Source organism: Rana temporaria, chromosome 3, assembly GCF_905171775.1.
Source record: "Rana temporaria chromosome 3, aRanTem1.1, whole genome shotgun sequence".
NCBI classification, from domain to species: domain Eukaryota; kingdom Metazoa; phylum Chordata; class Amphibia; order Anura; family Ranidae; genus Rana; species Rana temporaria.
Genome location: NC_053491.1, coordinates 43,952,780 through 43,967,266, shown reverse-complemented (window position 1 = coordinate 43,967,266; position 14,487 = coordinate 43,952,780). Strand labels below are relative to the sequence as shown.

At 45.6% G+C, this 14,487-nt stretch overlaps 1 protein-coding gene across 5 annotated transcripts in view; it reads right to left on the bottom strand.

Annotated features, from left to right (window-relative positions):
• The window catches only part of PRC1 (protein regulator of cytokinesis 1), a 54,227-nt gene extending 41,908 nt beyond the window's left edge, over positions 1–12,319 (bottom strand). For 3 of the 5 annotated variants that reach the window (XM_040342478.1, XM_040342477.1, XM_040342475.1), the window contains exon 1: positions 12,125–12,315. In XM_040342478.1, the coding sequence (XP_040198412.1) occupies positions 12,125–12,135 (11 nt within the window). In that variant the 5' untranslated portion in view covers positions 12,136–12,315. Of the gene's footprint in view, positions 1–12,124 lie in introns of all 5 variants that reach the window. The other 2 variants (XM_040342476.1, XM_040342474.1) reach the window with 2 other exon arrangements.
• Between the last annotated feature and the right edge of the window lie 2,168 nt (positions 12,320–14,487).

The window sequence follows — 14,487 nt, the reverse complement described above, 5'->3', positions numbered from 1 at the left end:
CCTGAAAAACTCCCGGATGTAGGGACCGACTCTCAGACATTGATGGCGGAGGTATACAGTGGATAAGGCTAGACCATGTAGTTCTGCCAAATCTAGAATCCCTTCTACTTCTCTTGCTGCAGCAAGACTTCTTGTTCCTCCCTGATAGTTGAAGTGCCATTGTCTGATTGAATCCTCGTCTTATAACCTTTCAGTCGGGGTGTCCAGCCTTGTTGGGACAACCAGACAGCTTAGAGTTCCTGAACGTTGATCAGAAGATAGAATTGTTCCAGCAATCAAGTCCCCTGCACTGACGAGGGGTCTAGGACTTCAGGCTGGCGACCATTGTTAGGATCTTCCTTGACAGCAAAAAAAAAAAAAAAAAGAAGATTCCTCCATCTACAGAGCTAAATTCCTGAGCAACCTGGTCTCCGAAGTCAGATGTGTTGGCTTGTCTACAGGACTAAACTGATTAGGTCACACTAATTTCAACAGGTGCTATTGAAAAGAATGGGCTGGACTTGTCATGCGACTTTGATGTCCAAAGTCACATGAAAGTTGAATAGAGAGGAGTCCAACTTTGGATACTTCACTATTATCTGATGCCAGAATCAATAAAGAACATTAAGATATTTTTCACCATATGACATCTGCCGCTAGAATAATAATAGCATGTAAATGGAGAGAAAAATAAGAGCCAAAAATATTGAAGATTGGATATGTGAAATTAACGAAATACAATATATGGAAAAATAAGAGAAGAAGGATATATTAACAGTCAAATGCCAGTAATATGGCAAAAATGGGACAAATTCAGGATTTCAAAAAGGAATGGAAGAATACTTATGAATTGAAAACGGGGGGAAAATATGAAGGGGAATTTTAAAAGAGAAGGAAAGAGTAAAATCAGGTACGGGAAAAGCAAGAAAATAGGGGAATGGGGGTGTTTTTTTTTTATTATTTTTTTTCTAGGGAGACGTGGGATGAATGGTAATGAAAGCAGATTGGATGTTGTATATATTGTTTGATAATGAGGTGTTTTCTGTAGATTGATCAGGACTCTGTATAACAAATAATAAGCAAGTATACATATATAATGTAACAGAATCCTGGTTACATGTCAAAACTTTTTTGTATTAAAGAAAAAAAATATTTTTATATATAAAAATATAATATATTATATTATATAATATATATATATATATATATATATATATATATATATATATATAGATATATAGATATATATATATATATATATATATATATATATATATATATATATATATATTAAAAATAAATAAATTGAAAACAAGTTGCAAGTGTGAATGGAGTCTTAATTAGGTTTGGTTTCCAGCTCTAGGATTTGTCTAGCCCTGAGATAAACAATTGACATCAACCTTGCCTAAAAAACATTTAAAGCAAGAACCACACATGCCCTAGTGATCAATGTGCCTTAACAGAATCCCTGGGTACTAGACCGAGCCTGGGCATTGTTTCTCACACTTTGCTCAAGCCAATATTAAAACCTCACATTTCTAAAACTTAGTCCATCCTTATTCTCTCAAACACCAAATTTCAGAGGACAAAGGGTCTCTGACATGTAATAACTGAATGACAGGGGTGTAATCAACCTGGTCTTTATTCCCATTGCACATGTTCCTCGATTACAGGCTCATCTGTAGCAGGTGCTGTAGTGATTACAAACTGTACAACGAATATCATAGATCACGTCACAAAGGAATAAGTGCAACGTTTCGGAGCTACGGAGGGCTCTTTCGTCAGGCATGCAACGTCATGCCTTCATTACATGCCTGACGAAGGGGTCCTGCGTGGCTCTGAAACGTTGCACTTATTCCTTTGCGATGTGATCTTTCTGCAATAAAAGTTTTGGACTGCAATTGAAGAGCCATGGTGTGCTGGAGAATATGTTTATTGATCAGGGGTGTAAATCAAGTCCCCATGCACAGCCTGAAATTGCTGGCATTTTGAATACTTTGATGCTCATAATAAGCATCACAAAGTGAAACGTTTTTACCCAAGGACCATTTTTCCTGGGACACTTGGCTGCATGTGGTGCATAGGCAAATCAATATTTCTGTATTATTTTTAGGGCCGAAACTAATCGATTAATCAACTAATCGATTATGAAAATGGTAATCAATTAATTTTATAATCGATTAATCGTCCATTAACATAATGGGGTTCAAAAAAAAAATAAAAAATTAGCCCTTTATTAGTACAAAAAGCAAATCGCTACTGTAAACATTACTTTCACTGTCCCACAGTAAAAAATTAACCCCTTACAGTAGCGATTATTTGCTCTTTTTGTACTAATGTTAGTTTTTTTAACCTCCATTATGTTACTAAACATCTCAGGCCTGGGGTCACACCTCTGTGTTTTCAGGTGTTTTTGCAGAAACACACTACGGTTCATTTACATGTTTTCCTATGGGACACGTTCACATCCATGATTTTTTCAGCTGCTGTGTATTTGGAAAGGGCAAGGACTTTTTTTTTTTTTAAAAGCAAAACGGTGTTTTGTTTCAATATACGGTACTTCAACGTAGAAGCTACAGAAAAGCATGCAATGCATTTTTGCAGCAATTTGTGTTTTTTTAATCTGCCCAACAACAAATTGGCCCAAAAAAAATTAAAAAATGCAAAATCGCCACAAAATTCTTTTTTCTAAGGTTATTAAAGCGGGAGTTCACCCATAAAACATTTTTTTCAAAGAATCCCCTTAGATGGATGCTCGTTTTGTCTAGGGGAATCGGCTAGTTGTTTTAAAATAGGAGCAGTACTTACCGTTTTCCGAGATGCATCTTCTCCGTCACTTCCGGGTATGGGTCTTCGGGAGCGGGCGTTCCTTCTTGATTGACAGTCTTCCGAGAGGCTTCCGACGGTCGCATCCATCGCGTCACTAGTAGCCGAAAGAAGCCGAACGTCGGTGTGGCTCTATACTGCGCACCGACGTTCGGCTTCTTTCGGAAAATCGTGACGCGATGGATGCGACCGTCGGAAGCCTCTCGGAAGACTGTCAATCAAAATAGGAACGCCCAGTCCCGCAACCCATACCCGGAAGCGGCGGAGAAGATGCATCTCGTAAACGGTAAGTACAGCTCATATTTTAAAACAACTAGCCGATTCCCCTAGACAAAATGAGCATGAAGCGAAGGGAAAAAATTGTTATGTACGGGTGAACCCCCGCTTTAACTGATTAATCGAAACAATAATCGGCCAACTAATCGATTATGAAAATAATCGTTAGTTGCAGCCCTAATTATTTTAGATAAATGTGAGAAAAAAAAAAAAAAAACAGACACACACACACACACACACAACACCAGAATGACATTACAAAAATGGAGTTTAGATGGCACCCTTTGCCCAATCTCTTTTTCATATTGTAAGTGTCAGTTATAGTGTGACTGCACCATGCTGGAATTCAAATGCAGCCAGAACAAGCACACGCCGCCCCACCCTCAGACTACTTACTGGGATAGCTTGACGTTGAGAAGATGAGATCACTGGGCTGTCTGGAAAGAAAGTGCTTTTCTACATCTACACACTGGTTTATTTTATACTATTCCACAACATACGACGCTGAAAACCCCCAAGCACTACAACAATAGTATTACTAAACCTCATAGCAACGTAACAAAATGGCTCAAACATTATTGGACTATTCTTTTGTGCCGTTTTATTGTCATAGACAAAACTAGACAGGTTGGATCCATGTCTCCTGATTGTGCCCAGTATCAAAAGTAGAAGAACATGATCAAAATGATCCAAGAACTGGGACATATCAAATAAAACTAATCTCTATACATGTGAAAATTAAACCCAGAAAAATAATAAAAAAAAGTGGGCATAGACAAAGTTCATTTGGTGGGAATAGAAAAAATGCCAATGGCATCACTTTTTAAACCCAGTGTAATACAAATGGTTTGCAAAGTAAAACAACTAGCATTTAAAACAGGATGCAGCATTCCAGACTACCTGGTGATACACTATTGTCTCACTTTGTATTGTGTGCTAAAATGACGGACCATGTTTACCCGTCAATACATGACAAGCCGCAACAAAGTGACCCAACCAGAAGCCTTCTCAGTCACCACACTCCGTCACATTTCACATGAAGGTTTGAGAGAAGTATCTGCCTAACAGAAGATTTTGAATTGGTGACCCCCAAGCATAGATGCTTTACCCTTCACCTGTATCCACAGAAGGCACCGACCCCAATATAGTGCAGTGGGGCCTCAAAAGCAGCCCCCGGGGTTACACAACCGTCTGATGAACAAATGTGTGATTACTGAAGTAACAAATGCTGTATAAAGAACTGACTTTTTGCTGACCTGGTCCAATTATGCAGATCGGTAAAGTCAGCATAAAGCTGGCCATACACTGATAGAAATTAGATTGGATCAGCATAGACTGGCTAAATTTCTATCAGTGTGTGGGCTCCCTCCTATGCCAAAAGTTGATTAAACAATCAACATGTTGAGAGATCAATGTACTTGGACAGTAGCAGGTGCGATCGTCAGAATACAGTGTCCCTGTAGAGGGGATTTTCTGCATCAGCCTAGCTTGTTTGGATGGAGGAATTGGTCTGCTGGTAGAAAAAAAAAAATCCTAACAACAATGTATGGCCAATCAAAAACATGAAGCCATTACCTGTATACTTGTTCTGGTTGGTGGCTTTGATTATCAATTCAAGAGGGTTAGCATGACAGCCAGGCAAACATCCACAGATCAAGTCAGCTTCGATGTTTAACTCACAAATGGTTCCCACCAGTGAACAAAGCCACAAAAGCTGTAGCTGCTGAATTAACAATAGGACACTTGCCTGTCTCAAAATCTAGCGCTATCCTCATAAGGCTTTGGTCCCCGGCATACCTACTATGGAAAGCTGGCAGCTCACTGCGCAAATGCGAGCTGCAGCCGATTGGTCCTGCAGCTTTCTGGGACTTGTGAGGGGTCCTAGAAGGCTGCAGGGGAAGGAGGGAGGACCAAACTTCTGCTCAGATCACCAAGGTGATCAGACGAATGTGGGGGGAGCGGGGGGTACCACCTCATCCCTTTAAACCCAAACACATAAAATTACACAGGTTCTGAAGCCAATTTAATGCAGATAAGGCAGCGAGTTTAATTTCCAGCTTAATGAACCACATAACCTGTGTACTTTATATGTGTTTGGGTTTAAAGGGATGAGAAAAAAACCTTTAGGGCGAGGTTCTGCTTCAAGGCCGGTGCGATATGTATGCAGCAGTTTCTGCTGCAGCTCTCAGCAGCCACTGGCCCTGTTCACTTTAATGACAGGTTGCTGGTAATCACAGCTATTCGCCAGCCACTCTGCAGAGCCAGCAATTACCTGCGGTGATCACTGCTAGACACACAACGTGAATTCGGCCCAGCAGCCACACCTTGGCCCTGAGAGCCGCAGCATAAACTGCACTACAATTAGCACTGGCCTCAATCACCGCTGTGAATGTAATCTAGTGGATTTAATATTCAGATATGACTACTCTGAGAAGAGGAATACAAGAAATGCTCCAACCACAACATCAGAATAGGGGGATGGCAAAAGTATCAAGCTAGAACATTCACATGTGTAATACTACAATAAAAAGTTCAAAATTAGCACAAGTAAAGAAACATAAACTGACAAAGTAAAATTCATTATTATTGCGGGTAACCAGAAAATAACCCCCATTATTTCTCTCTGGACTTCTAACAGCAATAGTCCTATAAATGCACAATATCTTGGGCTTGAGGAGATCTGTTACTTATTACCAACATGCCATTCATTTCTGCAGTGAACAGCAATAAATAGCTGGGAAATAAATGTGTTAATTGTTAACCAAGAACCAGCATTCCTCCCCATCTACAGCCACAGAACACTGCAAACACCTGACCAGGCGACGCTCACATAATAGTGCATGGAATATTTAGTGCCTGGACGCTGTACGGAGTGTCACTGGTGTTTAGGAACAGATGTGATCAGAGATGTATGCCTGGAATGTAGGACATTCTGTGCTCCACAAGCATGCATCTCTGAACGCATACCGACCTAAACATGAGTGACACTCAGTATAGCATTCAGCATCCTTTTGCAGCCGAGTCCTTGTGCCACTTGCCCACCTCCTCCTTTCATATAACAAGTAGTATATGATGGGAGAAGGAAGATCCTGTCATTCATTGGCCCGTTCTTTTAAAATTTTCATCTGCTTGGGCTGGTCTCCAAGTTGCTGCCCCCCCCTCACACCCATTTTAGAACTACATAACAGTCCACAGAGATAGCAAATACCAAAGCTGACTGATAACAGTCCATTAGCAGGGAGTATGGAAATTTAGCAACTCACAAAAGGTTTGGGTAGATGAACTACCTTTTTTTTTTTTTTTGTCAAACATAATGTAATATAAAAAAATAAAAAAAACTTTATATGGTACATGTATTGTTAGAATTTAAACTGGGAATAAACTCCCATGTATATGTAGTGCCTGGTTACTTCCAAGTACCGGTGCTATTAAAATTTAGAAGGTGATCAGAGTACTAATGACTCTGATCTAAATTACAATGTTCATATAGGGTCTCTGTTGTAGCTTGGCTGTGCTGCAGGCTCATTCTGTTGTTGCTGGGGTGCTATCCCACCGCAGGGCGACAGGTGGCAGCAGCAGAGTCGAGACTTGGGTGTTCTTTTTCAGCAGCCAATCAAGAGGGAGTGTCCTCGCTGGGCAAGGGTACTTATGGGACAGACGCCATTGAGTCTGGGTCTTCTTCGAGTGTGGCGCCCACATTTAGCGTGACCACATCACTGCGCCCCGGGGTTATGGCCTACCTGGCTGGTGTGCTCGTGCCACGCAGTTTTCCTGGTTGCGGGACCAGGTTGGTCCGGAATGTTTGAGTAATGGCGGGGACCCAGTGGGTACCCACTTTTGAAGATCCCAAGCGGAAGAGCTGTTCGGTGGGGAGTCCGTCTGGGGAGAGCCAATGAGAGGCTGGCGGTCCAAAAGGATTTCAACAAACAACCGGGGATCAAGGTAGCCGGACACTGAAGGATTGATCACCTGTCAGTCGGTACCTGGGCGACGTTAAGAAGGAGATCCAGGCGTAATTCTTCCGAGGAGGATTGCCTCCGCATTTGCAATCAGAGAGGGCCTGTGGCAGAGGTGTCTCCCTGAAGTTCATTCCAGGAGGGTCTGTGGCAGAGACTTTCCCTCAAATCCAGGTTCATTCAAAGGAAGGTCTGTGGCAGAGACTTTATCCTATAAATGTTCGAGCGATACTCCAGCTGCCGGTCAGTGAGAGAGGCCTGTCCTGGTACGCTAAGCCCACTCAGGTAGAAGTGTTGCTTATGGGAGCAGGACTGTTTATAAATACTACGCCTGAATCTGCTGTTCTTCCAAACTCTATCCTTTTATCACCGATTCATTGTTTTTACCCGGCTGGGTAATAAAGAGCACAGAAAAGACACCTGTTGCGGACATTCCTTTACTATTGCTATATGCACCATTCACCCCTAGGAATTCAGAAGAGCCACAAGGTAAATGTGCCACCCAAAACCAACCAGCAGCTCCTCCGGGGGTAGTGCTACATATAATTTTGTACCTATAGGTAAACCTATACTGTAATGAGGCTTGCCTATAGGTACTGTAAATGTCCCCTAAATGTGCGCCGTTTAGGAGATATTTACTATACATGTTGCCGGCTACGTCACACGTGCGCTGAAGGAATGCCACCCGGCCGTTCCTTCAGAGTCCTGTGTCCCGTAAACAGCAGATCCTGCGCGCATGTGCAATATCATCGTGGCTCGGGACACTCACACAGCCGGAGTCTGCGAATGTGTAAGGAAGGCTGGGGGGGGGGGGGGGGGGGGGGGGGGGGATGGAAGCCTCGTCAGCGGTGACAGCTCGCCACTGGAAGGGCTTCCTTCTAAGGCAAGTCTCACATAATATGCTTGCTAGCACATTATCACATTATGGCTTTACCTTGCAGGTTCCAGAAGAAAAAAAAAACAGCAGTTTACTACTGCTTTAAATAGACTTTAGGGTTTAAAAAAAAAAAAAAAAACGCCCAGCATTTAGTACAATATAACCCTTGCAGTGTCAAATGATCAGCAATGTGGGGACAATTTCTACACTATGCAGCAGCCAGCCGTGGGTCACACTTCATTACAGGTGAGTCATTTCCCTGGTGATGCATAACAAACAATATTTAACTTCAGCTCATTTCTCCGTTCACACTGGGAGTTCACCTATGCACCCCCCCATGCATGAAGCTCTGGTGTTTTGGTGCAGGTGAAGAGCACAAGTGTACCATCCAGCCCCACTGCTGGCAGCCTGTCAAATCCTATGAGAGGCTGACAGCTGCTGGAGGGGGGCCGGACGACGCGCCTAGTGGTACTTACATTTAGGGCCTTATGCACCCAGGTATTCATCCCTGGGCGCATACTGCCCCAAACACAGATATTTCCACTCTTCTCAGGTACTTTTATTCACACATCAACACTATATCTGCAATCATGATGTGTCCTAGGACAGTGGCCAAGCCTTTAATGGTGAAATGCGTTAGCTAGGTGGTGATGAGAAGAGTGGAGTGCGTCTCTTATTCATCTATTTTCTACAAATGGTGAGCAAGGATGGGCTTCTCTGAGCCGGCACCCTGCTTATCCATAAACAGATGAGAAGCTGGGGGGTTCCCTTTGACCGACAGCTTGCTTTCTGTGCTGGGGGTGTGCAACGAGTGTTGCTCAGCACAGAAACCCCTGCCGCCCATTGACACATACGTGCGGTGTGAATGTTAAAGCTCACCCTCTCTGCTGCTTTACGTATGCATTACTTGGGCCGCAAGAGGTTCAGCGTTTTCCTCATAGCAGTAATAATGTCACAGCGGTTATTACACAAAACAAAAACACATGAAAGGCCTCGTTCATACAGAACATATAAATGTGTCCCCCGTGGGAGAGTCGCGCTTACCTGCATAGGTGTTCCATGCATCCTCATGCAGGCCAACTCATTCACGAAAAGTGGGACGCAGTAGCTGCATGGACACCGCCACTGCTCTCAATTTGACATCAGTGCTGGCACACAGTCCTGACTACAAGCGGTGTACATTCAGGGCCCGGCACCCACATGCATGGATGACAAATTAGGAGCAGCGGCTGTGTCCATGCAGCTGCTGCATCCCAATTATCGTGAATGAGATTGCCTGCACAGAAAACCTGTGCATCCCCCCATGCAGGTAAACACTGAGCTTCCACAGAGCAGTGGTCCTCAACCTCTGTCCTCGAGTACCCCCCCCCCCCCCCAACAGCCCACATTTGCAGGTTTTCCTTTATCTTGCACAGGTGCTTTAAAATGGAAGTAAACCCGACATTCGAAACTTTCACCTAGGGGAAAAGGGAGTAGCCGCTCCAGGTGGGAACCCAGATGAATATCCTCCGTTGCAGACAACTCAGGTGCAGGCAATGCACTTAGCAAAGCAGGAACAAAAATTGTTTCTGGACAGCCGCACTCTGAACAAGTTGTAGCCTTTATTAAAAGAAGGACAGCACTACAAGTCACAGCAACATAAAATAAAACCTCACTGCTGACGTGTTTCGCACTGAAACTAGGGCTTAGTTATAGCTTAGAACTTTCACCTACAGGTAAGCCTAGATTAAGGCTTACCTGTAGGTGTTTGCAGCACCTCCTAAACCCTACACGGTTTAGGAGATATTTGCCAAAAAGTATGCACCGTTGCCTACGGCGCACGCGCACTGAGAATGCTGGTTTTCTGAATGAATAACGTCATCGCCGCTCCGGCCAATCACAGCGCCAGTGCGGCAATACCCGGAAGTAACCTCCGCGAGATATGTCTGCGGCCGGAGGGGGAGACGAGGACGGCTTCGATCCAAGGTAAGTAATGCATAATGAGCAAGTATGCTAGTCATACTAGCTCATTATGCCTTTGTCTTGCAGAGTTTTTTTTTTTTTTTGGGGGTTTACAACCACTTTAATCAGAGTCAAGGGGCCAGATTCACGTAGATCAGTGGATCTTTATATCTGCTCGATCTACCTGATTTAAGATCCGCTCCCGCAAGTTTGCGAGGCAAGTGGGTAATTCTCCAAACTTGCGGCGGCGGAGGATCGTAAATCCCCCGGCGGAATTCAAATTCCACGGCTAGGGGAGAGTGTACTATTTAAATCAGGTGCGTTCCCGCGCCGATTTAAATGATCATGCGCCGTCCATGGAATTTCCCGGCGTGCATTGCTCCCACTGACGTCGCTAGGACGTCAGTGGTTTCAACGCTTACGTAAACGACGTCCATCCGTATTCGAGAACGACTTACGCAAACGACGTAAAAAAAATTCAAATTTGGCGCGGGAACGACGGCTATACTTAACATTGGCTGCGCCTCATAGAAGCAGGGGTAAGTATACGCCGGGAAAGCCGCTACGGAAACGTCGTAAGAAGACTGCGTCGGGTCCGCGTACGTTCGTGAATTTGCGTATCTCGCTGATTTACATATTATTCAACGTAAATCAGCGGGAACGCCCCCGGCGCCATTTTTAAAGTGAAAATAAGATCCGACAGTGTAACACAGTTACACCTGTTGGATCTTAGCCCTATCTATGCGTATCTGATTCTATGAATCAGACGCATAGATAGGACCAGTGTAAGTCAGAGATACGATGGTGTATCTGGAGATACACCGTCGTATCTCTTTGTGAATCTGGCCCAATGGCTTGGTATTTTGAACAGCTTTTATATCCAAGACCCCATACACACTATTAGATTTTTGGCTTCAGATTACCCAAACGATGTAGTGAAAGGGCCTACCTGATTGCATACAAATTGAAACTCCTAAAGGTTTGACCTCATATTATACGGTTTTGGAAAATCTAATAATGTGTATGGGGCTTAAAGCGGAGGTCCACCCGAATTGTATTTTTTTTTTTTTAAAAGCCAGCAGCTACAAATACTGCAGCTGCTGACTTTAATAAAAAAAAAATGGACACTTACCTGTCCAGCGCGCCTGCAATGTCGGCAGCCGAGGCCGAGCAATCGCTCGTCTCTCAGCTGCCCCCGCCGCCATCCTAGGCGAGGGAATCAGGAAGTGAAGCGTTGCGGCTTCACTGCCCGGTTCCCTACTGCGAAAGTGCGAGCGGCGCGGCCCGTCCTCTGGCCCCCGCTCTCTCCAGGGACCAGTGTGTTTGCCAAGAGACGGGGGGGCGTGAGTCCATGCCCAAAAGTGGGTGCAAATACCTTAGATAGGTATCTGCACCCCCCTCCCCCCTTGAAAGGTGCCAAATATTGAGAACCACTGCCACAGTCATGAAATCATAAGTCCAAAAATGCGTGGAAAGACACATAACAGAACATACACAGCAGGTGGAAATGCAGAAACCCAGAACCAGTTTACCAACAATACACACATCTCATAGTGCAGTGAATGGAAACAATCACCCCTTTATCTGTGGGTGAAACTCAAGACAGGTTTCAGGGGTGGGGCACAGTGCCCGGACCAGCAGGTAGAGGGAAAGCAGTGCATGCTGGGAGTTGTAGTCCCTTCCTCAGCCCCCCTGTGTTTAGGATTCCCTGTATACAGACAGTACAGGGAGACATGAGAAGACACCCAGAATCAGCTCTCCTCCATAGGGGGCGCTATGACTTGTAGTTCTACTAGCACAGGCTCCTGTGTTTAGGATTCCCTGTATACAGACAGTACAGGAGACATAAGACACCCAGAATCAGCTCTCCTCCATAGGGGGCGCTATGACTTGTAGTTCTACTAGCACAGGGTTCTGTGTTTAGGATTCCCTGTATACAGACAGTACAGAGCCCATCAGAACAATGTACAGGGGACATGACAAGTACTCAGGGTCAGTCCTCCTCCACAGGGGGCGCTATGACCAGACTGGGAATGCTGAAACTTGTAGTGCACCGACAGTTCGTGGCTCTGCAGGGATGACAATAACCGGAGGCGGTCCGCGGACACTTCCAGGCCTAACAGCCCCCGGTACATACCCGGGACACTGCGCCATCACCTCCCATATATAACATTCACCGTCCAGTCACCCCCGCCGGTCCACCGCACCCCTCCTTACCTCAGCTCACCTAATAATAATAATTAGCACTAATTGATGAAATGTCACCCACCTTCTCCTCATGGCGGCGCTCCTCTCCCCTATCTCTCTCCTCTGTATGTTAGATCCTGTCACCGCACTAACCGTTCCCTCTCCTCACCACACACAGACTTTTCAAATTTGCCACAAGATTCCAGCGCTCTCACACCCGATTGGCTGTTCTCGGTGACGCAACCGGGGACTGGGAAAGAAACCACGCCCTGTTCACATATGAGGGTGTGCGCCTGCGCAAGGCTCTTTCCCACCAATGGGCCATTAGGGCGGGCTTGGTGAAGAGACCACGCCCAGGTCAGGAGGGAGGGTGTGCGCATGCGCCCGGGGCTGTGGTTGTGGCTGTGTACGTTCAAATGTCATTATGAGCGGAGTCCGTCCTATAGCGGAGCGGTCATCCCCGGGACGGGTCATGTGACCGGGCTTATAGACTCCCCATGAACTTTTTTTCTCCTGTGTAATGCACAGACAGCCTCCTGTACTTTGCAGTCATCGTTATAAAATGTCACCAAATATAATTTACAAGTAGGTTGTCCCGATACCAGTATCGGTATCGGGACCGATACCGAGTATTTGTGGGAGTACTTGTACTCCCGCAAATGCCTCATCCGATACTCGCCCCCCACGCCGCCGCCGCATACCGCAACAACACCGCCGCCACCTGGTTAAGCAGCGTGCGGGAACATTACAGCTTTCATTTGAATAGCTGTAGTGTTTCCCACCGCGTATAGACACTCCCCCTTGCTCGGGTGATCTGTCCAATCCCGAGCAAGGGGGAGTGTCTATACGCGGCGCAGCGGGGAACACTACAGCTATTCAAATGGAAGCTGTAATGTTCCCCGCACGCTGATTAACCATGCGGGGGCGGCGGCGTCATCTAGGTATGGGGGGACATGGCTGGATATATGGGGGACATGGCTGGATATAGGGGGGACATGGCTGCATATATGGGGGGACATGGCTGCATCTGTGGGGGGGACATGGCTGCATTTGTTGGAGGACGTGGCTGCATATGTGGGGGGACATGGCTGCATCTGTGGGGGGACATGGCTGCATCTGTGGGGGACATGGCTTTATATGTGGGGAGACATGGCTGCATTTGTGGACACATTTTAAAAAAAAAGTATCGGTATCGGCGAGTACTTGAAAAAAAGTATCGGTACTTGTACTCGGTCCTAAAAAAGTGGTATCGGGACAACCCTAAAAGGATTTGTCTCCAAATATATGTCCCACTGTGGAGATTTCCCTTCACTTCCTCTCCCATAGCCTAAACAGGAAGTGAGAGGAAAGCCATCCAAAGTGATGGAATTGCAGGGTGTCACCAAAACTAGTGTCCCCTCGTTAGAACATTTCCCCCATGTTGCTGTTCTTATATAGCTCCCAACTGTCCCCGATTTTAGGCTGCATTCACATCTAGACGGACGAAATCGCGGCGTTTTGTCGCCGCAAATCGCGGTAAAAATAGCGGCGTTTTGTACCGCGATTTGCGGCGACAAAACGCGGGTATTGTCCGCCTAGATGTGTCCCAAGATGACCCCCTCTATGGAGATGATTGCCATCTCCTAGCCGAACGCTCGAAGACGCCTGAAAAAAAGGTCCGGGACCTTTTTTCACGCCGCATGCGACCGGCGTCCCGCGTTCGGCGTGGAGATGTGAACCATCTCCATAGAGGGACATGTATTTCCAGCCCTCTGGCGGCAGAGGCGTAGCGCTACAGGCGTAAAAACGCCTAGATGTGAATGGGGTCTTAGGGAATGCCAGTCTATAGAGCTGAATTTGCATGGCACACGGATCAAACTCACAGGACCCTTTTTTTCCCCACAGCGTAGATTCGCACCGTCCTGATGGCACTAAGGCTAGGTTCGCACTACTGCGAATTCAAAATTGCGATTTCGTGGCCACGTTCTTTCCGCGATTCGCGGCCGCGATTTCAGGGAATGCCAGTCTATAGAGCTGAATTTGCATCGCACACGGATCAAACTCGCACAGGACCCTTTTTTTCCGCAGCTTAAATTCGCAACGCGCTGATGTGAACGGCACTAATGTTAAACTATGTCATTTAAATCACTTACGAATTTGAGAAATCGCAACGGCTCAAATTCGCAATAGAATTCGCAGCAGTGTGAACCTAGCCTTATGGAAAACAATGTTATTTTAATGACTTGCGAATTTGAGCGATTGGGTTGGGTAGGCTGCACACTGTTGGTTGAAGTGGTTTATAGGAGGTCGAATTTTGTGGAGCCTACCAAATTCCGGGTCACCCCCAGGACAACAGAGTTCATTGTCGTTGAAGTGCATAAACCGCAAGATCTGCTCGTATCTAGCCCTGGCCATGGAGGCAGAGAACACGGGCATATGGTGAATTGGGTCAGTGGATCAATAAGA